Source organism: Pezoporus occidentalis, unplaced genomic scaffold, assembly GCF_034315485.1.
Source record: "Pezoporus occidentalis ecotype Australia unplaced genomic scaffold, CSIRO_AGI_Poc_V1 ctg263, whole genome shotgun sequence".
Classification (NCBI taxonomy): domain Eukaryota; kingdom Metazoa; phylum Chordata; class Aves; order Psittaciformes; family Psittacidae; genus Pezoporus; species Pezoporus occidentalis.
This window is the reverse complement of record NW_026914534.1, coordinates 1,317,929-1,344,848: the sequence shown is the minus strand read 5'-3', so window position 1 is coordinate 1,344,848 and position 26,920 is coordinate 1,317,929. Positions and strand designations below refer to the sequence as shown.

General features: G+C 52.2%; 4 protein-coding genes across 8 annotated transcripts; 3 read left to right on the top strand and 1 right to left on the bottom strand.

Annotated features, from left to right (window-relative positions):
• Positions 1 to 968: 968 nt before the first annotated feature.
• WBP2NL (WBP2 N-terminal like) lies at positions 969 to 11,578 on the top strand. Of its 2 annotated transcripts, XM_062624226.1 has the most exons (8): positions 969 to 1,066; positions 4,257 to 4,365; positions 5,502 to 5,637; positions 7,080 to 7,172; positions 8,118 to 8,315; positions 8,635 to 8,745; positions 9,103 to 9,179; positions 10,072 to 11,578. In XM_062624226.1, the coding sequence occupies exons 1-8, from the start codon at positions 1,008 to 1,010 to the stop codon at positions 10,117 to 10,119; spliced, it is 831 nt and encodes a 276-aa protein (XP_062480210.1). In that variant the 5' UTR covers positions 969 to 1,007; the 3' UTR covers positions 10,120 to 11,578. The 2 variants fall into 2 exon arrangements, with proteins under 2 accessions (XP_062480210.1, XP_062480211.1); XM_062624227.1 differs by lacking the exon at positions 7,080 to 7,172 and having other exon boundaries at positions 972 to 1,066.
• A 1,431-nt stretch (positions 11,579 to 13,009) lies between these two features.
• Positions 13,010 to 17,400, bottom strand: NAGA (alpha-N-acetylgalactosaminidase). The gene is made up of 8 exons (XM_062624216.1): positions 17,161 to 17,400; positions 16,471 to 16,645; positions 16,167 to 16,344; positions 15,832 to 15,926; positions 15,023 to 15,184; positions 14,478 to 14,675; positions 14,125 to 14,268; positions 13,010 to 13,876 (listed from the first exon to the last, which is right to left on the bottom strand). Exons 1-8 carry the CDS (start codon positions 17,340 to 17,342, stop codon positions 13,703 to 13,705), a joined length of 1,308 nt encoding a protein of 435 aa, XP_062480200.1. The 5' UTR covers positions 17,343 to 17,400; the 3' UTR covers positions 13,010 to 13,702.
• A 237-nt stretch (positions 17,401 to 17,637) lies between these two features.
• Positions 17,638 to 22,467, top strand: PHETA2 (PH domain containing endocytic trafficking adaptor 2). 3 transcript variants are annotated; one of them, XM_062624182.1, is made up of 3 exons: positions 17,638 to 17,780; positions 18,604 to 18,705; positions 19,248 to 22,467. In XM_062624182.1, exon 3 carries the CDS (start codon positions 19,256 to 19,258, stop codon positions 20,069 to 20,071), a length of 816 nt encoding a protein of 271 aa, XP_062480166.1. In that variant the 5' UTR covers positions 17,638 to 17,780; positions 18,604 to 18,705; positions 19,248 to 19,255; the 3' UTR covers positions 20,072 to 22,467. The 3 variants fall into 3 exon arrangements, with proteins under 3 accessions (XP_062480166.1, XP_062480167.1, XP_062480165.1); XM_062624181.1 differs by lacking the exon at positions 17,638 to 17,780 and adding an exon at positions 17,926 to 18,021; XM_062624183.1 differs by lacking the exon at positions 18,604 to 18,705 and having other exon boundaries at positions 17,676 to 17,780.
• Positions 22,468 to 24,376: 1,909 nt separating this feature from the next.
• On the top strand, positions 24,377 to 26,657 carry SMDT1 (single-pass membrane protein with aspartate rich tail 1). Of its 2 annotated transcripts, none has more exons than XM_062624239.1 (3): positions 24,377 to 24,628; positions 24,914 to 25,054; positions 25,925 to 26,436. In XM_062624239.1, the coding sequence occupies exons 1-2, from the start codon at positions 24,473 to 24,475 to the stop codon at positions 25,049 to 25,051; spliced, it is 294 nt and encodes a 97-aa protein (XP_062480223.1). In that variant the 5' UTR covers positions 24,377 to 24,472; the 3' UTR covers positions 25,052 to 25,054; positions 25,925 to 26,436. The 2 variants fall into 2 exon arrangements, with proteins under 2 accessions (XP_062480223.1, XP_062480222.1); XM_062624238.1 differs by having other exon boundaries at positions 24,378 to 24,628; positions 26,381 to 26,657.
• Positions 26,658 to 26,920: the final 263 nt, after the last annotated feature.

Genomic DNA, 26,920 nt, shown 5'->3' with positions numbered 1-26,920 from the left:
GCCATCTGCTCATCTGTCTGAAGGTCTACAAAGGGCAAACATAAAGAATTTCACATGTTGTGCAACAGCTGCAGACACCTTTGGGAAAAAAACCTCTGTGGATGGATCAGGTAGGAAAAGCCTGAATGAATCCCAGCTCTTGTGTGCCAACAGCTGCGCTCCAGGATGACCACAGCACACCAGGTGCTCCCTCGGGTATCACTTGAACGATACCATAGGAGGATAGAGGCTAAGTTTTAAGCTGGAGATACCTCCTCAGTGTGTTCAGAGACAACTCTTCACCACCAAAGTCACACACCAGACAAACTGTGGTAAATCCCAAAGGCTGGATAAACTCCACCAGGCTAAGATGGTAACGAACATCCCGGCAGGTGTGGCTATGCAGTGAGCAGAGGGCCAGAAGAGCAAGTAGCACTTGTGCAGGCACTAGTATTTGTGGTTAGTCGTAAGGACAAGTTAATTACAGCGCAGTACACCCGGTGAGCGGGCGTCTGAGGAATGGCTGCCCAAGGCACGCTGCCAGCCCCTCTCCCACTGCAGCAACCGGAAAGCGAACAGAGGGCAGCGAGAAACGCTCTTCAGCCAGACACCGCGTCGGGAGCGAGGGGGAAAAGCCCTTCCGGGCCCAACCGGGTGCCGGGCCCAACCGGGAGCCGGGCCCAACCGGGAGCCGGGCCCAACCGGGAGCCGGGCCCAACCGGGAGCCGGGCCGCGGTCCTTCCCAGCGGCAACCCGCGGATCCTGCGCAGACAGGGGCTGGCGCTGGCCCGCGGCTCGTCACGGGGCAGACGCGGTGCTCGGTGCGGGCCGGGCCGGGTCGGGCGGTGCCGCCTGATGTAGCGCTCTCCGCGCCGGTCGCCATTAAACCTCCCGTCACCTAGCAACCGCCTCACGTCCGCCTGACGGCACGCATCACAGGGGGCGGGGTGTTGAGGGGAGCGGGGCCCTATGGGGGGAGAGAGGAGGGTGAACGTCACAGGTCAGAGGCGGGGTCAGCAGGGGACAAGATGGCGCTGAACAGGCATCACTCGCAGGAGGGTGGTGTCGTCATCCCCAATGCCGAGAGGTACCGTACCGGAGCGGGGGGGGCACGGGGGCTGTGGGGCACGGGGGCTGTGGGGCACGGGGCCGGGCCTGGGCCTGGGCCTGGGCCTGGGCCTGGGCCTGGGCCTGGGCCTGGGCCTGGGCTCCTCATCCGCTGTCCTCGCGGCGGGGCTCAGCCGGGGGCTGGCGGACCGCGGGGTGGGGGGAGGCAGCAGGTCCCCGCTGCGGCGACTCCTGTCTCCTCCCGGCTCGACCCGCCCTGGGGGCTGCGTTATCATCATGGAATCACCATACCGTGGAATGGTTTGGGTTGGAAGGGACCTCAAAGCTCACCCGGTTCCAACCCCCTGCCACGGGCAGGGACACCTTCCACTAGGGCAGGTTGCTCCAAGCCCCGTCCAGCCTGGCCTTGAACTCTGCCAGGGATGGGGCAGCCACAGCTTCTCTGGGCAACCTGTGCCAGGGCCTCACCACCCTCACAATAAAGAATTTCTTCCCGATATCTAATCTAAATCTCCCCTCTGTCAGTTTAAAGCCATCACCCTCTTGTCCTGTCCCTACAGACCCTTGTAAAAAGCCCCTTTCCAGGTTTTTTGTAGCCCCCTTTAGGGACTGGAAGCTGCTTTAGGGTCTCCCTGGAGCTTTCTCTTCTCCAGGCTGAACAAGCCCAGCTCTCTCAGCCTGTCTTCTTAGCAGAGCTGTTCCAGCCCTCTGAGCATCTTCATCACCCTCCTCTGGACTCAGCCCAACAGCTCCATGTCCCTCTTGTGTTGTGGGCCCTAGAGCTGATGCAGAACTCCAGGTGGGGTCTCACTAGAGCGGTGTAGAGGGGGAAAATCCCCTTCCTGGACCTGCTGGCCACACTCCTTTTGATGCAGCCCAGGACATGGTTGGCTTTCTGGGCTGCGAGTGCACGCTGCTGGGTCATATTGAGCTTCTTAAAGAGGGAATGTGCTGGGGCAGGCAGTGGGGAGCGGGCCTGCTGGAGTCATCAGAGCAGCTCCATCTCCACTGTTGGAATTCATTGGTCCTTAGTGCCACTGCAGCAAGCACGCGGGTTGAAGAGTGAGCTGCCATCACTTGCAAAACACAAAGAATTGTTTGGGGTTTTTTATGTCATGCAACCAGCTAGTGATGTCAGAGAGGCAGAGGCCACTGAAGATGGGAGTCTGAATCACATGAACTCGAAGGAAGGAGAACCTGTCATCCAAGTTGAGACCTGAGCAGAGTGGGTCCTCTCCTCATGAAAGCACAGGCAGCTGCTTGATGCCTGCCCTCCCCCTGAGTGAGGATTGACAGACCAGCTTGATGGGCTTGGGCTTTGGTTTGGTTGTGTTTGGGTGCTCCTGGCATCCTGGCCCTGGCTAGAGAAACCCAGTAAAGGATCACTGAGTGGATTTCCTGTTGTTTACCAAGGATGGTAAACAATAGGAAAAAATAGGCTCCAAAAATACGCTTTAGATAATGTTGAGCTCACAACTGACTGCTAGTACTTGAGTCAGTACTTCTCTGGCATGTAGAGCTCTTGCTGGCTTAACGAGATCTTTTTATCCCTTGACCTCAGGCCATTCTTCAAGGTGCTACTTAGTCATAGGTGGGTGCAGCGTGGCTCCATGGAGTGCACAGCTCTCCTGTGACAGCTCTGGATGGGTACGCAGGCAGCCCATCCAAACCAGTTCAGCAGCCTCATTATGCCCAGTGGTGCTTGCTGCTGTGTGTAATTTGTGTGTGTGAGTAGCTGGGAAGGAGTAAACATTACAGTGACTATGCAGAAATTCTTCCCAGTGAGGCAAACTGACATGAAATGCTGCTACAGGAAGGACATGGTTGAGGAAGTGTTCTGATCCAGGCTGTTGAGCTATTTAGCTTAGAAGAAATGTTTCCCCTCTGCATTTTGGAAATGGGAAGAGCTCTGCAGTCTCTTCAGTCTGTCCCTCCCAGCCAGTTTGGGAAGCTGCATCTTACTCAACTATGAAGTAATTTCCCAGTAGAATTTCTTGGTCAGGCTAGGTTTTTTTCTCATTAAAGCTAGGGCTTTTAATGTCTTCCTCCTTGGCTGGCTGCATTTTTCAGATACATCTATCCTGTTATGCTTTTCCCTGAAGAGCACACAACCCCGAACTTCAGGGCTTTGGGTTTTTTTCCCATATGCTAGCCCTGCTGATTCCTCCCTTCCCCCAGTAATTCTGCAGTTTCCTGACTTGATCTGACTTCTACAGTGTGCTGATCAGGATGCATCAGGATTACTTTAGATCCAGCCTCTTCAGGCTTGTGTTGGATTAAGGCCTTGTGTTTTCTTTTTCCAGCTCTTGAACCATCAAACACCTCAGATCCTTCTGTCACTGTAACACACTGTTAACGCTGTAGGTTTGTCACCCCCAAGGCCTTTTTGTTTATTCTGCAGATTTTCTTACTAGGTGGTATGTTTAGGATCTGCCCTGCACATTCATGGACACACTCTCCCAAATTGGCTCAGTTTTCCTTAAAATATATTTAATTTTCCAGGCACCTCCATACCCGACCCTGTGGTGATCACAGTTCTCATCTGGCTTTGTGTCATAAGCAAACTTCTCTCACGTTCCCGTAGGTATCCAACAACAATAACCTTGTTGCTGACATTACTGGCTCCTCATTTTGTTCCATAGCATGGTGCTGTTTCTTACAAATACTTACTTAAATCATGTGAAGCAGGGTCAGCAGTGAGGGTATTAGTGAAGCAACTTCCTCAGTTTGCACAGTGGGTGCGGTCTTACAGCAGTGCTGTTTTTCTGTGTGGTGGACAGTCCTGGATTTGAGCACAGACTTGGAGAGAGAGGCTTGCTCTGAGATGATACCTGGGCATCAAGGGGGTGGTTTCAGACACCTCCACCCTTTCTGTGCCCTGATCTTTGGACTGAGGGTGTTCTCATGCAGAGAGAGGAATTCCTTGGCCTGATGGTTTGGGAGGCAGAAAGAGAAACTGTCATTTAAATCCTCCGTCTGTGGAGGAGGTGAGAGGATTGTTGTTGCAGGTGAGAGGATGAATTCTTCCCTTCCGTATTCAATTAGCTGTCTGTGTTCAAAGGAGAAATGTCAGGGCCCACATCAGAACTGGCTCTTTTGGGATTATACTCATTGTTTCTGGTGTGCTGTCCCCCTCCCTGCATGATGGGTGTGTGGGTCAGAGCTGTTGCTGAGTTTGTCTCTCCGATTTGTTTGATTTCCTCCTCTAGTGTTCTCAAACATTGTAAAGATGTGGAGCTCTCCTTCAGTGACGTGACGGGCAAGCCTGAAGCCTTCAGAGGCACCAAGAAGGGGATGCTTTATCTCACCCCGTACAGAGTAAGTCTGATGCTAGCAGGGCTTCTTCTTTCTCAAAGGATCTTGTAGACTTTAGACCGGAAGCATAGCTGATGATAGAAGAAGTGACTTTTGCTATGGGAGGAACCACTGAGAGTACTAGGTAGGAGAAGGGAAGATGGAATAGTTCATACTTGTGTCACAATCCTAATTCCATACAAAGCCATGTGCAATCCTAGATATTGTTGTCTAGAGAATGTAATTCATTTAATGTCTCAGTCAGTATTACTTTCTTTGAAAACTATCATAGCTTATCCTTAAAAAGCAGCTCTTGTGGTTTAGACCCAGCCAATAACCCAGCACCACACAGCTGTTTGTTCATCCCCCCTTTCCCCCTGTCCCCAGGGCAGGATGGGGAGGAGAATTGAAAGAATGTAAACCCCACGGGTTAAGTTGAGAACAGTCCAGTAACTAAAATAAAGTAAGATAGAGTGATAATACAAAGAATACCAACAATAACAATAGAAAACAACAAGGGAAGAAATGAAAGCTCAGAAAACACAAGTGCTGCACAGTACAATTGCACACCGCCTGCTGACCAATACCCAGCCTGACCTGGGCAGCAATCTGCCCTTCTAGGTGACTCCCCCCAGTTTATATACTGGGCATGACATGCTGTGGTATAGAATACCCTTTGGCTAGTTTGGGTCAGGTGTCCTGTCTCTGCTTCCTCCTGGCTTCTTGTGCCCCTCCTCACTGGCAAAGCTTGATACTGAAAAGTTGTTGGCTGGGGTAAGCACCACTCAGCAACAACTAAAACATCGGTGTGTTATCAGCATTGTTTGCAGACTAAACCCAAAACACAGCCACTGCACCAGCTACTAGGAAAAAAATTAACTGTCAGAGCTGAACCCTGGACAGCAGCACAATAAAATTCTCTAAATGTGCACATGTGTTTTGAGTGGTTTATGATTTTGCAACATAACACACTTCAGGTGAGTGAGCCATGTGCCATTAGATCTGTTTGGGATCCTGCAGTATTAAAGCTGTGAAATAACAGTGCATACTGATAGCAGGAGTTCAATTATCCTCTTTTGGATGCTGCTACAACTAGAACTCCTTGACCACCCTTTGTACCTAATGCATATAATTCAGAGTTGTTCCCTCCTGTGTTGCAGATGATCTTTGTGTCGAAGGGGAAGGATCCTATGCTGTCTTTCATGATGCCGTTTTATTTGGTGAAAGGATGCTCAATTGAGCAGCCTGTTTTCTCTGCCAATTACATCAAAGGACAGATCCAGGCTGAGGCTGGAGGTATGTGCCTGTGCTCTGTAGACCGAACTCTTCCCGAGTGTTGAAAGTCCTTTTCTGTTGAGCATTACATACCCAGCTTGTGGGCACAGGAAAGATGGACAGAGTAGCTGTGGCAGTACAACTGAGATGTCCTCACTGAGGTAACTTGTGTCTTCTGACCTTAAGGCACTGCTTCTGTGTTACTTCCTGCCCCCAAAGCACAGGATGACTTTCACAGGATGACTTTTGTTTAATCCTGTAACTTGTGTCTTGCTGTGTATGTTGTGTTTACTTGGTTTCCATATGTGCTTGTTTTCTCCTGTCTTTGACGTAGAAGGGATAGGTAAGTGACCGAGTCAGCAGTCATTGGCGTTGATAGACAGGATTAACAACGCTTTTGTTTTCTGGAGGTCAGTAGCCACTTACCACCTTGGGGATGTTTGCTGAAGCTAGGATGCTGCTGTATATGAGTGATTTAGCTTTGTTCTCAGTTTGATGACAAAACTGTGGTGTGGTCATGACCAAACATGGGGAATTGCAGAAGATAATCGGGGATTGAAAACAAGGACTCTGGTTCAAATTTCTTCACTCTTCATCCCTGGAATTAGTTTATGTGCATTTTGATGGCATCTGTAGAGCTTATACGTTTGCTTTCTGTCTCTACACAATGTTTTAAAGTGACTGGGTCCTCTGGGCTGTGGATCAGCCCCCTTTCTTGGGCTGAAATCACACTAAGAGGTTTTAAACAGGTGACTAAGGGGCTGACTTTATCCATGGTGGGTTGTTTTGTTGCATTTCTATACTTCATTATTACCTTCATTGTTAGGCAAAGAAGATAAATTTTATTCTATGAAATGTTTTATTTAAATGAAATCTTTTTTCTTAAAATCATCAAAAACCCAGAGCACCCCCCAAAAGAAACACCAAAAAAAAACCCTGCAAAACAAAGCATTCAATTATCTTGCAATTTCATCTCCTACTTGATTTCTTTTTCCAAAATATTGATATTTTACTGAAGTGTTTATAATCTCTCTGAGCTTCCACATGTCAAAAGGATTTTAAGTACTGCATTTGATTTAAATCCTAGCTTGAGCTGCAGATCCGGATCTGTAGTCCACTGAGGTCAGCAGTAAAACTTCATGTGAGGGCTTTCAATTAAAATCCTCAGTGAATTAAGTGTTTTTTCTTTACACTGTGTTCATTATTAGGTTCTATTAAACCTTTCAGGAGAGAACAAGACAGCCTAGTATCTACAGTAGGCTGCTTCTATGTAACTGTAGTGGGGATTGTCTTCTAAAGGGTAAAGAAATAAATTCCTGATCTTCTTGAGATTCTATTTTGGGGTCATCTGCTAGCAATGCCGTATCTCTTTCCAAAATAATTGGAGTTTTAGCTGGTTTGCTGTCTTGGCTGCTACTGAGGAGATTGTTTCAATTCTAATTTTCTAATTCTCTCTTCCCTAGGTGGCTGGGAAGGGCAGGGGACATTTAAACTGACTTTCAACAGTGGAGGGGCCATTGAGTTTGGACAGCTGATGCTCAAAGCTGCCTCTAGTGGTAAGGGATCTTCAGAGTTGTAGTTCCCCCATGGCTGAGCTGGTTAGAGTAGTGCTCTTCCTGAGCTTCATGGGGAAAAAGGGTACCCTGTCCACACTTCCACATTTTTTACTGTATTTTTTAAGCTTTCCAGGGGAATTTTTGTTTTGCCTTCGTAGAATAGTATCATAGAGTGGTTTGGGTTGGAAGGGACCTTAAAGATCATCCAGTTCCAACCCCCCTGCCATGGGCAGGGATACCTTCCACTAGGCCAGGTTGCTCAAAGCCCCATCCAGCCCCATACTTCCAGGGATGGGGCAGCCACAACTTCCAGTCTTTTTTCTTTATTTCATCTTAGTGCCTTTTGCAGTCAGAATATTCTTGGGTTTGTGCTCCTGAGGCAGACCACCTTTTTCTACAGAACCTTATTCCTCTTGCAATAAAATTGAAATATGTGATGGTGAAAAATTGATTCACTCAGCTCAGTTCTGTAATACTGGAGTAAGATGGGGGAGAGGGGAAAAAAATACGTCTTAAAAAATAACTTCTACTTAAAACTTTCAAATGGGGGAAGAATGTACTTTATTTCTGATAAGAAAGATTTCTTTTTAAAGACGTGCATTTAAAGATATACTTTTTGTTGTTTTTTTTTTCCCCCGGGTAAGAAGGTTTGAAAAAGCAGCAAAAAGCACCCTCCTTGCTCTAGAGAGGTCTTTCCTCCAGCAGTGGGAGCTCTGTGATGGGACTAGTACCTGATAGCTAGTGCTTTTGTAGTGGGCTTCCTTTAGCACGCTGTGAACTTGCAGTGAGGAGACTGATGCTTTGCAAGCACAGCACCACTTCAGGACTGTGTAGTGAATTTAGATGAAGGGAAGCAATGCTGCATGAAGAGGACTGTTTTCCTTTCATTCTATGTGCTTAGTTGTAACAAAAGGATGTCTGTCTTACTAAACACGTGCTCCTTAGCTTCCAGTGGTGTTCCTCTCCAGAACCCTGGCTATGGCTATACACCTTTTCCTGGAGGATATGCACCCACCCCACCTGCTCCTGAGGGCTATGCAGCTCCTCCACCACCAAACGGACCATATCCTTATGCACCACCTCCGATGAATGCCTATGGACCTGCTCCACAGCCCATGGGATATCCGTATGCCCAGACTCCAGGTTTGGAAGTTGTATGATGATGACTGGCAGGGTGTGTTTGGTGTTAGCTGTAAAGAAATCACAGTGGTATGGTGGGGGTTATTGTCTCTCTTTTTGCAGCTGGATGAGAGGTGAAAATGTTGCTTGTAAATGGTGCTGCTGCTTGGCAGAGGATTTGCTGGCATGTCAAATCCCTGCTGTCTGCACCCCTGCCAAGCCTCCAGAGCTTCCCTCACCACTGCTCTTGTCCAGAACCAGTGTGCTGCTGAGCCTGTGAGCTCTCTTCCACCCTGTCCCATTGCCATGGTTCAAAGCATCAATCCAGTTTCATCTTTTTCAGGTATTTACCCACCGCTTCCCAACATGAGCCCCATGTTTGTGCCACCTCCTCTTCCCCCCTACTCTGGGCCATCTGCAGGACCTGCAGCATCAGTGGGCCCAGGGATGCCAGGTAAGTGAGACATGGGGGCTGCCAGGGTCTGGTGCAGAAGGGTGCTTAAGGCTTGAGCTGTGGGCACAGCGTGGAGTCCAGAAGCTGTTGTTTCAGGGGCTCAGAGTTCTCTTCATCAGTTATTTGAGGTAGCAGAGGGAGGGGGAAACCGTTCAGCTCTGCACTGCACTGCTTGTGGTCAGCTTTTGCCAGCTTGCAGCTTTCCCAAGCCTCTGAATTCTAACCCAGCTTGCTGCAGTTGCTGCTGCCTCTTTGGACCTCTGTTGCCTCCTCGAAAGAGCTGTGGCTGTGGGAGAAGGCTCTGGGACTTGGGCCACTGCCTAAAGCCATCTTACATGCCTTTTCTTTCCTTTCTAGGGGACAGTAGGGCCATGGAAGCCACTTCCAGTGCTTATTACAACTCTGCCAACCCACACAATGTATACATGCCTGTGGTAAGTACTGTGCCTGTGGTCTGCCTATGCCTCCTTCCTTTTCTTTGCTAGCAGAGACGGTGGTTTGCTTCCTTAGCAAAGTCCACTGTGCCTTCATACTGAATGTGCACAGAAAGTATGCATTTTCCTGGGAGGAAGGTGTGGCTGTTTGTCTCATGTTCAATCCTCAATCAGGAAAGGAGAAGCACCTTAAGACTTGTCCAGTAATAGCCATTTGGTATTTGTGTTGCTCTTAAAGGCATAGCAAATTTGCATGGGCACAGAACACACAGAGTACTCTGCTTCTGATGGGCCTGAAAGTGAAAAGAGTTAAAGAGCAGCAGGTCATTTAAGGAGGAGAGCATGTGGGTTTCTCTTGTTTTCTTCTGGGCTGTATGGAGATAGGGATGTCTCTCACTGTTCAGTCAGTGGCAGGTGGAAGGTAGGCTGTAGCTTACACAGTGGTATGTGACAGCTGATCTGCCTGTGCCCTTCACTGCCTCGCGTGGTTCTGTGGTGGGCTGGAGACCGATGGAGCAGCAAAGCTGGCCCTCAGCCCAGGGGTTTGCTCTCTGCTGGGTCAGAGCTATGAACATCAACAGAGCCCTGGGAGCTTGGTGATTAAAACAAATTAAATGCAGTTTTAAACATGGTCTGTTTGCAATAGTCCGTTTGTTGGCTGGGTTTGAGGGGACCTTCACTAGAAACATTGTGGGAGGCAGCACATATCCTAGAGTGTGCTGATTAACTAGAGAGAAATGGTATGATGAAATGACAGCTTAAAACACAGCTCCTGGCTCACTCTGTAGCTCACTGGAGAGCGGTCGTTTCTTGTAAGCCAAGCCTGAGAACGCCTGGGAAGAGCTTGTTGTGAAACAAGTAGGGTTGTTGACTCCACTGTATCTCCTTCCAGGACCAGCCACCTCCTTATACACCTCCTGAGGATAAGAAGAACAACTAACAGAAGGAAATTGCAACCAGCCTCCTGCACTCTCTGTCTCCGAAGACAGCTTGGCTGTCCCTACCCCCTGGGTTAGCATATCTCTAGGTCTCTGTGTATACACAGTATATGTCATGGTGGGCAGCTGAGCACCTGCCCTTAAACAGTCAGTGGTAATGCAAAGTGGAACAACAGCATTTTCCTTCTTATTTGCTTTATTTCATGGGGTTGAAGCACTAACCTTTTGCTCTGCCATTGGCTTGAGGAGAGAGATGGACTTCATGTTAAACCACCACTATACCACACCACTAATCTAGGACTAAAATATGAAGGTTCTGGGATCTTGGAGTAAAACTATTTGGAATGCCAAACTTTTTACTTCTTCTAAAGCATCATCCGAGACGAAAGGTATAGAGAGCCATGAGGTTCCTTGCATAGACTCTTGGGTGCCCCAGAAAGGTGTTAGGTTCCCTGAAATTCTGGCACAGTTCAGCACGAGATGGGACTCTGGACATTCTGTATTGTGCTGGAAGCGTGTTTCATGTCCTGGACTAACAGACATGGGGTGACAAACTTGGGAAGTGCATCCAGAGAGACACTGAAGCATTTGGCTATGCAAGAGGGAAGGGGGTGGGCCCCACTCAGCCTGTCCTTGTGGACACTGAACAGAAAAGCAGACAAAGGCGTGCTGCAGGGCAGTGAGCTGACAGACTGGAGGTATGGATCAGTCTTCCTTCCCCTCTCCTAGAAGCAGGTCCCGCGTCTGTGCAGTGATCCTGTGCCACGTGATGGAGGAGACAAGTGCTGCACAGGAGGCTGCTTGCCTTGGAGTAAAATCTGTTACGTTAGGAAGATGACCCGGGACTAGCCTTGTCAGGAGATGGGTCCCACAGCTCCCTGTGCTGAGCAAGCTCGTGCTGTGTGCTGGCTCCACACGGGGAAGTGGGCCTTGTCTTCAGCCACCGCATCCAAGCACTGCAGTACTGGAGCTGGGATGCTTGGGGGTGCAGTGCCCTCTCTCTGGTGGGAACTGCTGCCTGGTACGGGTGTTACTGATGCTCAGCTCTCTTGCAGGGACTGGCTGCTCAACCACAACCTTTCCTTCTTCCCTAGGACATAGTGCCATTAAACCTGCTCTGAAGAGAGTCCCCCTAGTCTGGTGGAGACACTTGTGATCCTTTACATAGGGAGTGATCATGCTTCTTCCTACAGCCTTCCTACCTTCACAGTGAAGGGGAAGGCATATTTTCCTCCTTACTTCCCTGTGTGCCAGGGCTCTCCTGTAAATCAGGCTTGTATGACTTGTAAGTGAAAATTCTTAAAGCAGCCCTGCATAGTGGGAAGGAAATTTCCTTATCTATAAATACCTTTTAGGTCTGAGTTAGAGATATTCTAATAATTTAAAAAGAAGAAAAAAATCAATTATGAATGTTTGTAACCTTTTGCATTGCACTTTAATACAGGAGTGTTGATACCTTTAGCTGCCTGGTGACTGTTGTGTGTCTTGCGTTGACCTTCATTCTTGCCTTCTCTCTCCCTGGTGTGTGGCTAAGCTGGATCTGGAACCAATTAACTGGGGGAGAAAAAGGTGGGGCTCATCCTGTTGCTGCCTGAGGAGGGTGGAAAGCTGGTTTGTGCCTTTGCTCTCTCCTGGAGCACCAGAACTGGCCTGTGTTCGTGTCCTGGGGGCAAGGACAATGCTGCACTTAACAGGGTCTGGGCCACCACCGTACTATTCACTGCAGCTGTATTTGTAGCACCTCTGCTATGTGCATTCAGTGCCAGAGGGAAGGTCTCTCTTTTAACAGGAACTCCTCGCTAGTCAGTTTTTTCCAGTGAGGCAAAAGTAAATAAATACGTGGTAAAGGAAAATGGCAGGTAACTGTGGACTGTGAAATCTGTTTCCCTTTGTACCAAGGAAAGCTGGTGCCCTGCTGAACATGATGTAACTATTGGAATACAATTTCCTACTCTCCATATGTCTGTCTGTCCAGCACTTGTCTCTGACAGGAAACCAGTTCTGTTTCACAGTGTAGGTGTTCCTGTTTTGAGGTGATGACCCTACGTTAACCAAGCAGCCATAGCCAGCAACATAAATAAACACGAAACGGGAGAGCCTGGGGCCCGCCTGCCCTTTATTTCAATTAATTTGTCTCAATCACTCCCCAAGAACCAAGCCAACTCCTGTACATAGACATGAAGTGTGCTCATCCTTTCTCGTTGGCACTGCAAGCATCACGTTCAGCATCTTGCCACTGCAGTCAGAGAACATTTCTGGAACTGGCCAGAATCAGCCATTTGATCCTGCAGGAACCAGAATTGGGGGATGACCAGGAGCCCTCCAGCATCTGAACAGAAAGGGGAAACTTGGTTTTGCTGATCTAAAATGCGGTGTTTCCCCAGTCTGAGGCTTCATCTTGTGCCTATCTCCCTGGGCTGCAATCTTGAGCAGCAGTCTTCATGAATGCTGCAGTCATGAAGTCCGGGGCAGTCGGGGTAGGCCATGTCTCATGTCAAACTCCACCATAGGATGTGCGCTGTAGAAAGGTGAAGCAGTTGAGGGCTTTACAGTCTGTCCCACTGCTCGCTTGCAGTTTATTGCAAGGGGTAGGCTCCTTCTCAGAATGGAGCTGTGGATGTAGCTGCCCTTGGGAGGAGCCTTTCCCTGAGAAACCCTGAGTGTCCAGCCTGCTGCAGGAGGCCCTGAGCCCCCTTTTCGCAGGAATTTCCTGCCAGATCAAGAACAGGATGCAGCTTCATTTTGGAGACACATGTGACCATCTCTCAACTCGGGAGACACTGTCAGCATCTTCCCTACACCACTTGTGCACAACACCCTGCAGCTCCTGGGGCTGTACCACAGCAAGGCTGCTGGGGTTGTGCATGGTCAGTAGAGGTTTTTGCTCTGCTGTACACTGATTCCAGAGGAGCTTTAATACAATGCTAGCATGCATGCTAGGCTGTAGTAGTGCTGGCCTCCAGGCTGCTGGAGCCGGATCAGGCCTGCAAAGACTCTGCACAGGACCATCATGCCTCCAGGAGCTCTTGGTCCTGGGATGGGTACACAGGAAGGGTGCAGCCCTATTGACAGCCCCTTATTCTAAGCCAAGCTGATTATAGCGAAGAAAAGAAGGTGACCAGGTCTGATCCTTGAAGATCAGATGCCATCCATCACACATAGAGGGAGGTGAGTCACTACCCTAGAAGATACAAAAGCATCCAAAGCCTTTCTACAGGTTTAGTTCAAACAGCCCCCAACAGTCAGTGGTACCCAGCCTGAAGCAGAGAAACGCTCAGGTGTCAGATACGATGAACTAAACCAGCAGCAGGGCTCTGTTTGTGTGGAGTCTTCCACAGGAGGACCTCAGAAGGCTTTGCCATCACTGGGGAACTATGCTCTGCACACCCTTAGGAGGTGGCAACAAGAATTCCTGCTTCACGCAGACTGAGCAGACGTCATCAAGCTGGTACCAGAGAAACGGTCACCCCCAGCACTGCTGGGCACACCACCGAAAGGCACTTGTGCAGGGCAGAGCCACATGCCCCAGGCAGGGTCTCACGGCCCGCTGCGGCACGGACCCACACCCCCATCTGCTGAGCCCTGTCACAGGAGGACCGGGCGGAAACCCTCGCTGGGGGCTTGCTGTCTGACAATGCGCCAGGGCTGTGGCACAGGGTACAGGAACCACATCACCACCCCCGAGGGGTTAACAGTGACCGAGAAGTTGTCCCCCGCCTTCAAGCCTCTGATGATCTCCCCGCTGTACACATCTTGTACCTGGAAGAGAGAGATGGTGGCTACCAGGATTTCCATACACCTTTTATCTTGAGGGCCAGCCATGGGCACTGACATGGCATGGCAGGACAGGGCACAGCAGTGGGCAACAGGAGGGTGACCCAATGTGTGGCTGCCCCTTCATGCTGAAGGCAGAGAGAGGGAGCCCTTCCCTCCCAAAAAACACACAGGGTGCCAAAGGAGGGAACTGGCAAGAGAGGGATCCAGGTGCTGTGGGGTATGGGGCTCACCTCATACACAGCATCCTCAGGGAAATGGAGCTTAGCCAGGCTGGTGGTGTAGACGTAGGGTATGTCTGCCCTCCGGCTGAAGAAGACAAGGGCACTGGCACCCTGGGACAGTGGGCGCAGGAACACCTCAATGAGGGACTTCTCCTGAGGGTGGGGATGAACAGGTGAGGCAGAACTCCTGGGATCAGCACTGGCCCACAGACCTTGTCCTGCAGGATCGCTACACCAGCAGAACCCCAGCTCCCACAGCTCTCCTGCTCATGTTTCTCTGCATCACTTCCCTCTCCCTCCTTATTGTGACACTCTGTGCTGCTCCTGTCAGCTCTCCCAAACACATCCACCTTCCTCCTAACCTTGACAATCCTGCGCCCTTGGATTCCCAGGGGGTCCTGGTTGATCTGGATCATCAGGCGGTTCTGCAGGATCTCCCTGGCGCTCGGGGAGATGGTGCGGAGATCCGTGGACATGAGGAGCGGAGCTGCCATCACTGTCCACAAGGCCATTTGGGAGCGTGACTGCTCGTAGCTAAGGCCAAAGTTTCCAATGATGAGCTGGAGGGGAAAGGCAGAAAAGGGTTAGAAACTTGTCCGCTTGTCACCCTCAGCGATGCTGCAGCCTGCTGGGAGTGAGCACGCATCAGAAACCTCTGCACACTCTTGCTTCCCCTCTAGAAGCCTACCACTGCTGGGAGAGCTCACCCCTGCTAGGTGCTGAGCCTTCAACACACATTCAAATGCACTCACTACCACCCTTTGCTTCACCATTACCCTCAATGGCAACATGAGCTTTCCCTCTCTGCAGCAACAGGGCTCGTGTCCCTGGCACTCCTCTTTTGCCCTGCCCCTACAGGGGGATCACTGGAGGTCCCCCATCCATAGCACCCATCACCCAGCCGCACCATGTCTGGGTCATTCCAGTGGCCAGGGCCAGCTGCTGGCTGCAGCACATCCTGATTTTCGAAGAACCAGTCCAGGATGGAAAGCACACTGTCCCAGGAGTCCTGGATGTCGTCGTAGTTACGCCACAGGTTGCAGACCTCTGCCAGGATGGTGTAGTTCACCTGGAGAGGAGCACAGCATCAGGCAGGAGGGAGAAAGGACCCAGTCTGCAAGGTGGGGGAGAAGAGGCAGCCACACTTGTTGAGAGCTGCAGCATCCAGGAAGGGTGTGAAAGGCACAGGGACCTGGAGAAGGGCAACATCACGTAGCGAAGGGGGACAGAGTCATACCCCAATATGACTGGGCACATCCCACTATAATAAGATGTCTGGTAAAACAACCACCAAGGCCATGTGGAAATATGACCAGCTGCAAGAATGAGGGCAGCTCGGGATTCACTCAGAAGATGTAAAAGGAAATAAACACACACTCAGTTCTCAAGAAACATTACTAGGAAGAGCATCCTCTTTCATGCATTTAAAGAAGACAAGACCCATATCAGAAGATTGTCAGGATCAACCACGCGAGTGGGGTGGAGAGGGCACGCCCTGGGGCCTTCTTTAGCCAGACTCCCATCACTGAACATGCAGGGAACCCCAAGTGTTCCAGATGCCTATCAGGGAGGCCATGTCCTCTCCAGGGACCTGCTGCAATCCTACCAGCGACAGTGATAAGCAGGGTTTAGCACCCGGCTCCTGCAGCTCCAACAAGAGCTTCCCCGAGGGCACAGGGGACATGGAAAACAGCCACTGGATGGAATAACCCTCACCTTGGGGGGGAGCCCCCCCTGATAGGCCGGCCAGCTGCAGGAGTAGACGATGGGGTGGCCCGTGGCATTCAAGGCCCTCGCCATTTCTGGGTAGCCTTAAGGAGAGAAGATGACAACCGGTGAAGGGGAGAGCTAGCAGCAGCAGCTTGTGTCCCAGCCCGCCTGGCCTCCTGCCTCACACCAGCTCCAGGGCATCCCAACTCCCTCCTCTTTGCCCATGAGCTGCAACAGGAGACGTGAGGGAAGAACCGGCTGTTCCAGCATTGCTGTGGAGAGCTAGCTGCCCTGACCAGAGCAGCAAGGGGAGGAGTGCCAGCTGGCCAGGGAGCTTTTACCCTCTGCCTGCTCCTCTCCTGATGAGTAGCACCCGTCCAGCTTCAGCATGTCCACACCCCACTCTGCAAAGGTCTGGGCGTCCTGCTTCACGCGGTCCAGTGTGGTGCCCGGGTAGCCCCCACAGGTGAGTGTGCCCAGGTCGCCATAAATGCCCAGCTTTAGGCCCCGGGCATGGACCTGTGGGGAGATGAGAGCTGCAAGGAGGGCACGAGGGGGATCCCATGTGCCTCCCAGAGTCCTCCATCTGCTCCCAGCTCCTGCCATGGCAGCATGGGGATGCAGGGATGCCCACCACACACTCACGTAATCAGCCAGAGCTTTAATCCCCCTGGGAAACCTCTTGGGGTCCGGCACCAGCTGTCCCGCCGCATCCCGCTTCTTGGCAGACCAGCAGTCGTCAATGTTGATGTACTTGTAGCCCAGCTCCCTCCAGCCATCCTCGGCCAGGCGGTCAGCCATCTCGAAGAACAGCGTCTCGCTGCAGGTCGAGGGGATGGGGAGATGGCAGGCTGAGACCCCACAACCCACCATTTCGTGCCCCACCACTTGAGGTAGACAGCAGGACCTCAGGTCTATCAGGGGGCTCTGGAGGGTCGGTAGCTGCAGGACTGGCCTGGGCCACACGGCACGGTCTCCAGGCCTCCTGTTTAAACCTCGTCCATGCCCCGTTCCCTGACCTCACAGAGGGAAGCACTTCCCCAACACCCCGCAAAGACCAGCCACGTCCTTCCACACCGGGGACCCCCAGCACCGAGCTCCCCACCTCCCTCACACCGTGCTTCCCTAGATCCCACCACAGTGCCAGAGCGGCCCAGGGGCCGACAGCCGACCTGACCACCCTCTTCTCTCCTTCCCCGGCACCACCCTGTGCGCTCCCCCAGGGCAGACCCGGGGCAGACCCGAGCAGGTTCCCTGGGGCGGAGGACACAGAGGACAAGCGCTCCGTGCAGGGAGGGGGTGGCCGAGCCCCGGGCTCCCCGCGGCCCCGCTGACCTGATGCAGTTGCGAGGGTCCGCCCGGCAGTCCACATTGCAGCGGAACCTCTCCCAGGCCAGCCAGCCCATGGGGGGGGTGAGCGCCAGACCGTTCTCCAGGGCTGCCGAGGGCAGCACCAGGGCCAGGGCCAAGGCCAGGGCCAGGGCCAAAGGCAGCCCGCTCAGCACCGCCGGCCCCATGGCTGCCACCGGCACACAGACGGCCTCTGCCCGCCCCGGCCCGGCCCCGCTCACATGATGCCGCTCGCGTCACCTGACCAACCGATCGCACTTCCCTCCCCGCCGGCCCCGCCGTGCCCCGCCGGCGCCTCACCCCGGTGGTATCGCCCCTGCGCTGTGGCACCGTCAGCATTGCGGCTGTTGCGCCCCGCTGCCCGCCACTGCCGGCACCGTGTCACGGCCGCACCCCGATAGTTACACTGGGAGGACGGGGGAAGGGCTTTGGCCCCGAGTGGGACCGCAGGGGTGCCCGGGGGAGCGAGGAGGTGCGGGAGGTGCCGCTGCGGCCGGCGGGGCGGTGCTGCCGGCGCGGCCCTCCCCCGACCCGCCGCGGCCGGCCCCGGCTGCCGCGCACCACCGCGCACCGCCGGCAGCGCCGCCGAGCAGGAGCGGCCTGAGGTGAGCCGGGACGGGGCCCGCGGTCCCGCCGCCGGGGCGAGGCGCCAGGCGAGGGCCGGAGGGCGGCGGTGGGGCGAGAGCGGGCGGCGGGGCTGGGCCGGGGCCGCGGCGCGCCGTAGGCAGGAGGCAAACACACAGGCACACAAAGAGACAGAGCCCAGCACCGCACACACCCACGCGGGATCCCCGCACCTCCCGCCGGGTCAGCGCTGCCGCGGGACAGGGCTGGAGATGGCTCAGGGTCCGGCGCTGAGGGCGAAGCCCCCCCCAGGGAATGGATTCGGTTAACTTTCCAACGGGAGGCTGTCCCCAGCCTGCCCCACTAGCCCTCATGGGGGAGGAGGGATCCTGGAGGGTACTCAGCAGTGGGGAGGTTCCCTCACCCGGATCTGGCCGGGGAGCGGCGGCTGTGGTTTGCTTTCTGCATAGTTGTGTGCGGAGTTTTAGCCGTCGGACATCCATTTGCAGCTGTAGAATCACCCAGGCTGCACTCGCTGTGTCCTTCGGCAGCACCAGGCCGAGTCACCTGCTTGGGAGTCTTCACACAACACAGCCTGTGCTCCTACAAAAACCAAACCAACCCCCCAGGAGCCAAAAAAATAACCCTCCAGGAACACTGGCGTTGAAGACAGAGTGCCCCTCAGTTTTGCCACCCTGGTTTCCAGAGTCCTGCCTGCCCTGCCTGTCCCTGGCAACTCTTGTGTGCCAAGGGTCCAGGCTTTCTGGGGTGGGAGTGATGCAGTTCTTCGCTGTTGAAGTTCTTCGCTGTTCCACTCCAAAGATGTTCTGGTTTGTGACTCCCTTTCTGCCACCTTTCTTCCAGCCAGGGATGGGGCTCAGCACGGTGAAGCTTTGGAGGCCATCAGCAAGGGAGCAGCCTGCCCAGGGAAGACAGCAAGGGGTTGTGGTCTGACCCACACAGCCGGTACGGCACCATGGACCTCACTGACAGTGAACCTCCTGGGGCTGGGGGTGCTGCTGGTGGGAGGGCTGGTGGGGACGGATGGCCCTGCATGAAGACGGGGAGCAGGAAGCAGGTGCTCAAAAGGAGGTCCCAGACCCCTTGGGTCTGAAAATGCCCTCCTTATTCTGCCCTATTAATGAGAGTGAAATTAATGTCTTGCAGGCACAGAGGCAAATTTCTTTGATGTGCCCCATAAAAAAACAGTAAAGTAGATCACTCATGGAGCAGGAAATGAAGCACCAGTGTGGTCCTTCCTGGAGAAGGCAGGTGTCTTAGTGGTGGGGCTCTAGTGATGACTTCCCTCACCTCTGCAGCAGCAAGGAGCTGGCCTGCCGTTTGCAGGGGTACTTGCTGGGGTAGACACTGCCCTGTAGCATGGGCTGCTGGCATTGTGGCTGCTTTTCCCAGTGACAGGCCCGGGGCAGGATCATGCCTTTCCTGGCAGGGTGGCTAAGATACTGCTCACCCCGAACCAATTTCTTCCCCCTCTCTTCCTCTTCTAGGCAGGGCAATGAAGCTGAATGAGCGGAGCGTGGCCCACTACGCTACCTGCGACTCACCCACTGACCATGCCGGCTTCCTCCGCAAGCGCGTGGAGCGGCATCACCACCATACCCATCACCACCATGCCACCTCCTACCAGCGCCGCTGGTTCGTCCTCAAGGGCAACCTCCTTTTCTACTTCGAGGAGCGGGAGAGCCGGGAGCCCGTGGGGCTTGTGGTGCTGGAGGGCTGCACCGTGGAGCTGTGTGAGGCTGCCGAGGAGTTCGCCTTCGCCATCCGCTTTGATGATGCTGGTGCCAGGGCTTATGTGCTGGTGGCTGATGGGCAGGCTGCCATGGAGGCCTGGGTGAAGGCTCTGTCGCGGGCCAGCTTCGACTACATGCGGCTGGTGGTGAGGGAGCTGGAGAAGCAACTGGAGGAGGCCTGCAAGAGCTTGGCTGCTTGCCGCCAGTCCCCGCGGAGGTCCTCCTCCTCCAGCAGGAAGAGGCACCTTTCCAACCCTGCCTTGCTGCCTCTCCAGGAGAAGCCTGCTGTCCTGGAGAACGGTTACTCCACGTGGGGTAGTGGTAGTGCTGTCCCTGGGGGGGCCACCTGCCCTGACCGTGATGGGGGGCAAGCGAAGCCCCCACCCCTGCCTCCACGCCGGCGCTCAGCTGCTGGCAGTGCTGCGGGGTTCCCAGCACCCAGCCTCTCGCCAGGCATGACCGAGAGCCCTGTGTCGCCGGAGACAGCCTGTTTCTCCAAGCTGCACGGCTGGTACGGGCAGGAGATCGCAGTGCTGAGGCGGGAATGGCAGGAGAGGCAGAAGAGGGGACACCCATGACCGGGAACACGGGGTGCGAGCCGCCAGCCAGCCAGTGCACAGCAAGCTGTCTCCCAGGCAGCAAGAGCAAAACGAGGGACACTGCTTGTCCCCTGCCCTGGTTGGTGGCTGAGTGTGCCGTGTGTGTGTGCTTCATGGGGCATGTGGGAGAGACACAAATCTTCTGCAGACCTCACATTTCATTTCCCTGAAGCTTTATACAGCTGGAGAGTGTGTAATACCAGCGGAGCTGCCTTTGAATGCTCCTCTGCTAGTGGTACGAGGTGTGGAGGGGGCCCAAATCAGCACATATGCAACAAACCTCACCCAATGGGCTTTGTCCCTTGCTGCCCTGGTGTGGTTGATGCTATGTGTGCTTCCTCTCCTGCCTTTGCTTCACACTATTTTTTGGTTTTATTTCTCAGCATGGGAGTTTGCACAGGTCAGCATTTATTATTGTCTGTGGTCTTCCGCCAAGCTTCTGCCTTTGCTCTTTCATGGCAGATAAGGCTGGGCTCTTAGGAAATGCCTCCAAAGGGGCACTGGCCCTGGTGGGTGCTTCCAGCCTTGTGCCTCTCCCCACAGAACACTGTGAGATGCTGCAGCTGTGGCTGGCCCAGCAGCTGCAGCAATGAGGACTGGGCTTTTGTGTCATGCTGGTCTTTTTTTTACTTTCATATGCACTAACCGTCCTCCCTGCTAAATTCTTCAGGATGTGGGTTTCATGGGCTTGCATCCGTCTCTTTGGGTGCCTGAGATCAGCAGCAAGGCTGAAATGGAGACACTGAGCCTGGTCCGAAGGAACAGCAAGGACCAGAAGCTCCCAGGGCTGATATGGACTCTGTTGAGCAGTAGCCAAGCCTGTTAATATCTCCATCACAAGCCTTCCTTGTTCTAAAACAGGGACGCTAAAGCCTCTTTGCCTGGGCAGGGATGAATTTCTCTGCTCCTGCAAAGTGCCATGTAGGGCTCAGCAGGCTCACTGGGCAGTGTGCCTGAGACAGTGCCCACAGCCACATTCTTGCAGGGCCTCTTGCGCTGTTGTGGCTCTGCCCAGCTCCGGGCAGAGCTGTGCAGTTGGAGGAGTGGGGAGTAGGAGAGGGCTGCTCCCACAAGTGGGGGTGTGGGAGTGAGTTACAGGTAGCATTGACTGTGTGTCAGCAGTGTCCGGGCTTGCCTCTCCAGCGTCAAAGCTGTATCACTGCCTTCTACCAAAGCCAGCACCTGACCTGCCGGTGCTTCCCTCTGATTTCATGTCAGCATCACTCGGCTGATATCTGTAGCATGTCGCATGCTCCCAGAATGTGAGGAGTGCAGCAGGGAGGCATGCCTGTCACCTTGCTGCAGAAACAGACTTGCCCTTCAGTAGGTCAGAATCCTTGGCCATGAAGCAGATGGTATAAGTAGGTGGATGCTGTCTCCAGGGGCTCTAACACCTATAAATCCCCTCCCTGGCAATGGCTGTTTCTCAAAACAGGAAAAATATACAAAACAATCTTGTGCTTCTTATCTACCAGTGTTAAACCTGGTTTTATTGCTCTGTTTTTTTAAGGAGCCTTGCTGGGAAACCAAGAGGCAGTTTCAGGTCATGATGGGTAGGAACCTATTTGCTTTTCTGGAGTTACATGCACTCAGCTTAATACTTTGCAATAGCCAGTAGAGATTGCCAATGCAGAAATCAAAAGACTTCCATTAACTCTTGGTGCCTTTGAAAACATACCTCTGATAGTTTTGGATGGTGAGCTTCCAGCCTCCTGCCTAATTATAGCTCTGTGGTATATTACAGGAAATCAGATCTTAAATCAGATCTTTCAGATGCAATTCCGGGCAGCGGGTGTGTTACCTTCACATGCGAGCAATGCAATCCAGTCCTCTCCAGTTTGTGCCTGTTTTTCTTCACAGTAAGGATCTTTGAGTTCGGGAGGATTCTTTTTATTCTGCTTTTTAAGTGAGAACAATTCAGAAAAACTGGGAGCAGATGGCCACGGGCCAGTGTCCAGGCTCTTTCCGCAGCCCAGCTGGCTGGACTTAGGGGCCGGCTCTGCCTCCCTACCTGCTGCTTGAATCGTTCAGTGCTGCAGCATTTCCAGCTGGGAACCTGTGCCCTTCCCCATGTCATGGCAGCAGTGTCAAGGGATGGCGCTGCTTGGTGCCTCCTCACTCTGAGTGTGGGTATTTTGGGACCAGCGTTGGATTTAGCAAGTACTTTTCAGTGGTTATTTTTTCTCTTCCATGTAATACAGAGGGAAGAATATTCCTGATGCCTCAGACTTACATAAGGCAGTTTTGACGGCAGTTTGGCAGTTTAACTTCCAAAATAAATCAAAATGTGATGGCAATTCCTACATGAGACCCAAGAATCGTGAGTGCCTTGAAAGGGAAAATAAATTAACAAAGCCAGTTCTGTCAAAACTGGAGCTGAAACTGTATTATTCATTTAAGGGCAGTTTCACTTTTAAGAAGCTTAGTTTGTTTTAATAAGCCAGGATTGTGCTAATAACACTACTAAAGAGCTTATATTTAATGCTTTAATCTGTCCCATTCAAATGGCACAATTTGCACGCTACCTGCCTTTACGTTAGCACATATCCCAGCTAAATCCTCAATCCGGCAAATGAGGCGCTGCTCTCTGCCTTCCGTCTGATTGCATTTGGAGTAATTCTGTGGTTCATTCTGCAGCACCGAGAAGGAAATGGCTGAATCCCAGTCGGTATTTGTCCTCAGCCGAGCTGTGCATGCCCGGGTCTTTGCTAGGTCACCAAAGTGCTGCGTGACTTTGAATGAGTTTGATCAGGGCTTCTTCATCATCCTGCTCATGTAGCAGGGATGGCCCTTTTGTGAGTAAAAAGAGCTGTAATTAGAGTCCTGCTCAAATCTGTTTGGGAGTACTGGGTTTTTAATGACCGCTGCCACTTGCTTCATTAGGCAGGAAGCACCTGTGTGCTCCACCACCTCCTCTGAGATGGAGCTATCAAACCAGCTCTGCTGAGACTCGCTTGTGCTGGCAGCGCCTTTGAAGCAGCCCCTGGGCAGAAGGTTGGGATTTCAGCTTCCTGAGATCACACATGTCTGGCTAATGGGGTATCCTCTCTGTCAGCTTGCAGGCACAGATCGTTACAGGGAAAGCACAGAATTTTCATTGCACATTGTCCCCGACAGCAGAATAAGACTGATTGCCACACACTGTTTTTCTCTGGTCATTCAGGTTTGGGCTGTTTCACCTCTCGCCTTTTCTTTCCCTTATTAAAGCTAGAAAATGTCTGGGCAGCATAGGACAGGTTCCCTTGCAAAAGGGGAGCTGAACGCTAAAGCGGGATGGCTACTGAAGTCAAACCATTTTCAAATGGTTCCCTTGCAAAAGGGGAGCTGAACACTAAAGCGGGATGGCTACTGAAGTCAAACCATTTTCAAAGAGTTTTCTTTAGTATAATAACACAAAAGCAATGGGACAAAAATGCTTGAAATTAAAAGAGACTGAAGTCTGAAAGGAGGGCAGTTCTGCCATGGCCTTTGTAAGCTGTGCCAAGAAGGGCTCCCAATCCTGCTAATACAGTTGGCAGAATCCTTGTATTTTTCTGAGGCTGGAATTTCACATTGAGACTACTGTTTTGTTTCTGAACATCTATCTTTATATAAAACAACATTTTTCCATCAAATGCAGGTCCTAGCAGGTTACTGTAGGAAGAATAACTGGATGGTTTCACCTATGGACATTCACGACCAAGACAGGATGTTTTCCATTACAACAGCTACCAAATTAATAGTTTGGAGGTAGTATCCCCCCCGATCTTACCCCTCTCAACTGCCTTTGCAGAGAAGCCTCAATACCCTGCTGAAGCTCACAGGGAATGCGCGGAGCTCCTGTGCAGGGGCACCTTTCTGCAGCACCCAGCAGTTACCGGCAACACTACGAGCAACCTGCAGAAACACTCTCACCTCTTTGAAGTGCTTGTATTTTATGTACACATGTATCTTTCTAAGAGGCGGTTTTGCATGCGCCTTTGTTTTACACGCGGAAATTGTATTTTGCATTTCAAGACGTTTGTATTTTATGCCGTGAAGCCAAATAAACCGTTCTGATTTGTAGCCTGTGCGCTGTCAACGGAGGTGTGAACGCCCAGCGTCCGCGTCGGCAGGACCTGCCCGTTTGCAGGGTCACCCGGTCCGGTTATCCTCCGTGGAGCCTTCGCGGGCCCTTTATTGGAGCCCCTAAAGAGCTTCCTGGCTCCGTCCCCACGAGTCGCACCGACACCAGCCACCAACGCCCCACCAACCGCGCTGAGCACCGGGTGACGCGCGTCCCCGCTTCACGCATGCGCGGCGGTCACCTCGCCCCTCCCCTTAGCCTCGCGAGAACAGGAGGCCCCTCAGCCCCGGGTGACTCCTTGGCTAGGCGGTTACGGGAGCCCAGCCCGAGGGAGGATGACCACAGCGGGTGGGCGGCTGTTGGCCGCGGCCGCGGCTCACTCGGGACGGGTATGGCGGGGCGGGCCGCGCCTCACACCGGCCGTGTCGCTTGTGCCCTCCCGGAGCGCCACCGTTACTCGCAGCGGCGCCATTTTGCCCAAGCCGGTTAAGGTGAGTGAGGGGCGAGCGGGTGGGGGCGCAGCCAATCGCGGCGTGACGGATGGCAGCCGTGGCCAATCAGAGCGGTAGCACGTGCTGTGGGTGGGGCGCTGGCGGTGAGTGACAGGGAACAGGCTGAGGGGGGCTGGGGCTGGGCGCGGAGGCCCGCGGGAGGGTGACGGGAAGAGATAGGGAGCCGGCGGAGGGCCGTCAGACTGCGCTCCCCGGCGGTGCGTGGGCTCAGGCACAGCACAACTTACTGGTAAAGCTCGATCTTTTCCAATCGACCCCTCGCAGACGCCCTTCGGTCTCCTCAGAGTGTTCAGCGTGGTGATTCCCTTCCTGTATGTTGGCACTCAGATCAGTAAGAACTTCGCAGCCCTGCTTGAAGAACATGATATCTTTGTCCCAGAGGATGATGACGACGATGATTAACGGGTATACTGTTAACATCACCAGCGATCTGATTATGCTTCCTGTTTGGTGTGGGACAGGGAAACCTCTCGCACCAGGAAATATAGACAGCCATAGCTTAAAAGATGCATTTGCAGTTAAACAGACAGACAGTGTTGCCTCTGGCTACTAACTTTCCTGTTCTTTTATGCAGAGTAGGCCAGACTAATATCTGAACGTGAAATCACAACACGCATTCATTAGGGATTGGAATAAATTGTGGTTTAGCTCTTGTCATTTGAATCAGAATGAACTGTAGTCAGCGTGTACTGCAGACAGAAAAGAGGGACTTCAGTGTTATTACGTGTCCAGAGAAGAGCAGTGAAGCTGGTGAAAGGCGTTGAGCACAAGTCTGATGAGGAATGGCTGAAGGCACTGCAGGGAATTTAGTCTGAAGAAGAGAAGGCTTAGAGAAGATAAGAGGGGACCTTATCACTTTCTTACAAGTACCTGAAAGGAGGTTTTAGAGAGGTCAGGACTGGTCTCTTAACAAGGAATAGGCCTAGAGGAAATGGTCTCAAGTTGCACAAAGAGAGGTTCAGATTGGATATTGGGAAATGTTTTTTCCCCAAAGGCTTTTCAAGCATTGGAACAGGCTGCCCAGGGAAGTGGTTGAATTGCCATCCCTGGAGGTAGTTAGAAGACATGTAAACGTGGTGCTTAGTGACATGGCTTAGTGGTGGACTTGGCAGTCTTGGGGTAAAGGTTGTACTCAACAATCTTAAGGATCTTTTACAACCTAAACAATTCTATAATACTATTCTACATGTTTACCCATTTAAAAGTCTTCTGCTAACTCACAGGGTTACTATTTTAAAGTAAGAGAATCATTTACTGCCTGAAATTTTGATACAGAACTGAACAATTTAAAAGCATTCCAGAATCCATTGGAACAAAGTGTCTGGAGTAGCTGGGACCACTCAGATTCATTGGATAAAGGAAGAGCAGAAATTACTCACTTTCATCTGCAGTGCATTACACTTTCCACCATTTTATGTCATTTCATTTGGCTTGGCCTTGTGTAAAGATTTGCGTTTGGGTGTATTTGATTCTTTATAGAATGAAGCTGTTTCAAAGAAGGTCTTGTAAATAGTGTTGCTTTATAACTGGTTTGGTGTAGTCCATTTGATAAAGGGATTTTCCAGCACGCACCACACAGCTAAAACCAAAGAAAATGTTGTAAAGACTGCAGTGACCTGTTAGAAACTCCTTCTATGTAAACCCTATTTGTGTGGTTCAGGGGGAGGGAGAGGTTCACTAGAGCTCAGTACCACGTATCTGAAGAGTAATGGCTTCTTATTATATTTGCAGAAGTGTCACAGAAGAACAGAAGGGAGAAAGCCATTGGCAAAGCAATGGTTCCAGCATCTGTCACCTGTGTTTTGTCCTTCCTGAACGGGACGGGGGCTCTGTGTCCCCTTTGCCAGTGAGTGTCCTGCACACCTGTATGACAGAATCTGTAGATGCGGGTTGAAGGAAGTGCTTGATAGGCCCTGCACCCTCACACATGCTCACCTCAGCAGAGACTGCTTGGGATTCCTTGTATTAGCAGCATGGAAACAATTAAAGATCAAGAGATTAAGATGTATGACATTGGTTTTGTGTTTGGTCTTGAGCATTTCTGTCTCAACCTTTCTACCTCTACATCTGCTCCACTACAGATGCTTTCTGCATATTTATTTCTTCCCAAGAATACTTTCCATAACTCAGCACTAATCTACAGTATGTGACAGATACTCTAAAGGAAGCAGCAGCCCCATTAAAATAATGGAGTGCATATTGACACTGGCACTGCAGTTCAAATGCTGGTTTACAGCCTAGCACGTCTGTCTGATGGGGACTGTATCATTA

Bases quoted from the DNA above. Each gene is read 5' to 3' on its own strand.
- WBP2NL (XM_062624226.1), top strand. From the start codon at position 1,008: ATGGCGCTGAACAGGCATCACTCGCAGGAGGGTGGTGTCGTCATCCCC. The intron at 1,067-4,256 runs GTACCGTACCGG...TTCCTCCTCTAG, and splicing joins GTCATCCCCAATGCCGAGAG to TGTTCTCAAACATTGTAAAG. The intron at 4,366-5,501 runs GTAAGTCTGATG...CCTGTGTTGCAG, and splicing joins TTTATCTCACCCCGTACAGA to ATGATCTTTGTGTCGAAGGG.
- NAGA (XM_062624216.1), bottom strand. From the start codon at position 17,342: ATGGGGCCGGCGGTGCTGAGCGGGCTGCCTTTGGCCCTGGCCCTGGCC. The intron at 16,345-16,470 runs GTGAGTGTGTGG...ATCTCCCCACAG, and splicing joins TTAAAGCTCTGGCTGATTAC to GTCCATGCCCGGGGCCTAAA. The intron at 13,877-14,124 runs GTGAGCCCCATA...TCTCTCTTCCAG, and splicing joins CTGAGGATGCTGTGTATGAG to GTACAAGATGTGTACAGCGG.
- PHETA2 (XM_062624181.1), top strand. The intron at 18,706-19,247 runs GTACGGCACCAT...TTCCTCTTCTAG, and splicing joins TGGTCTGACCCACACAGCCG to GCAGGGCAATGAAGCTGAAT.
- SMDT1 (XM_062624238.1), top strand. From the start codon at position 24,473: ATGACCACAGCGGGTGGGCGGCTGTTGGCCGCGGCCGCGGCTCACTCG. The intron at 24,629-24,913 runs GTGAGTGAGGGG...GACCCCTCGCAG, and splicing joins TTTTGCCCAAGCCGGTTAAG to ACGCCCTTCGGTCTCCTCAG.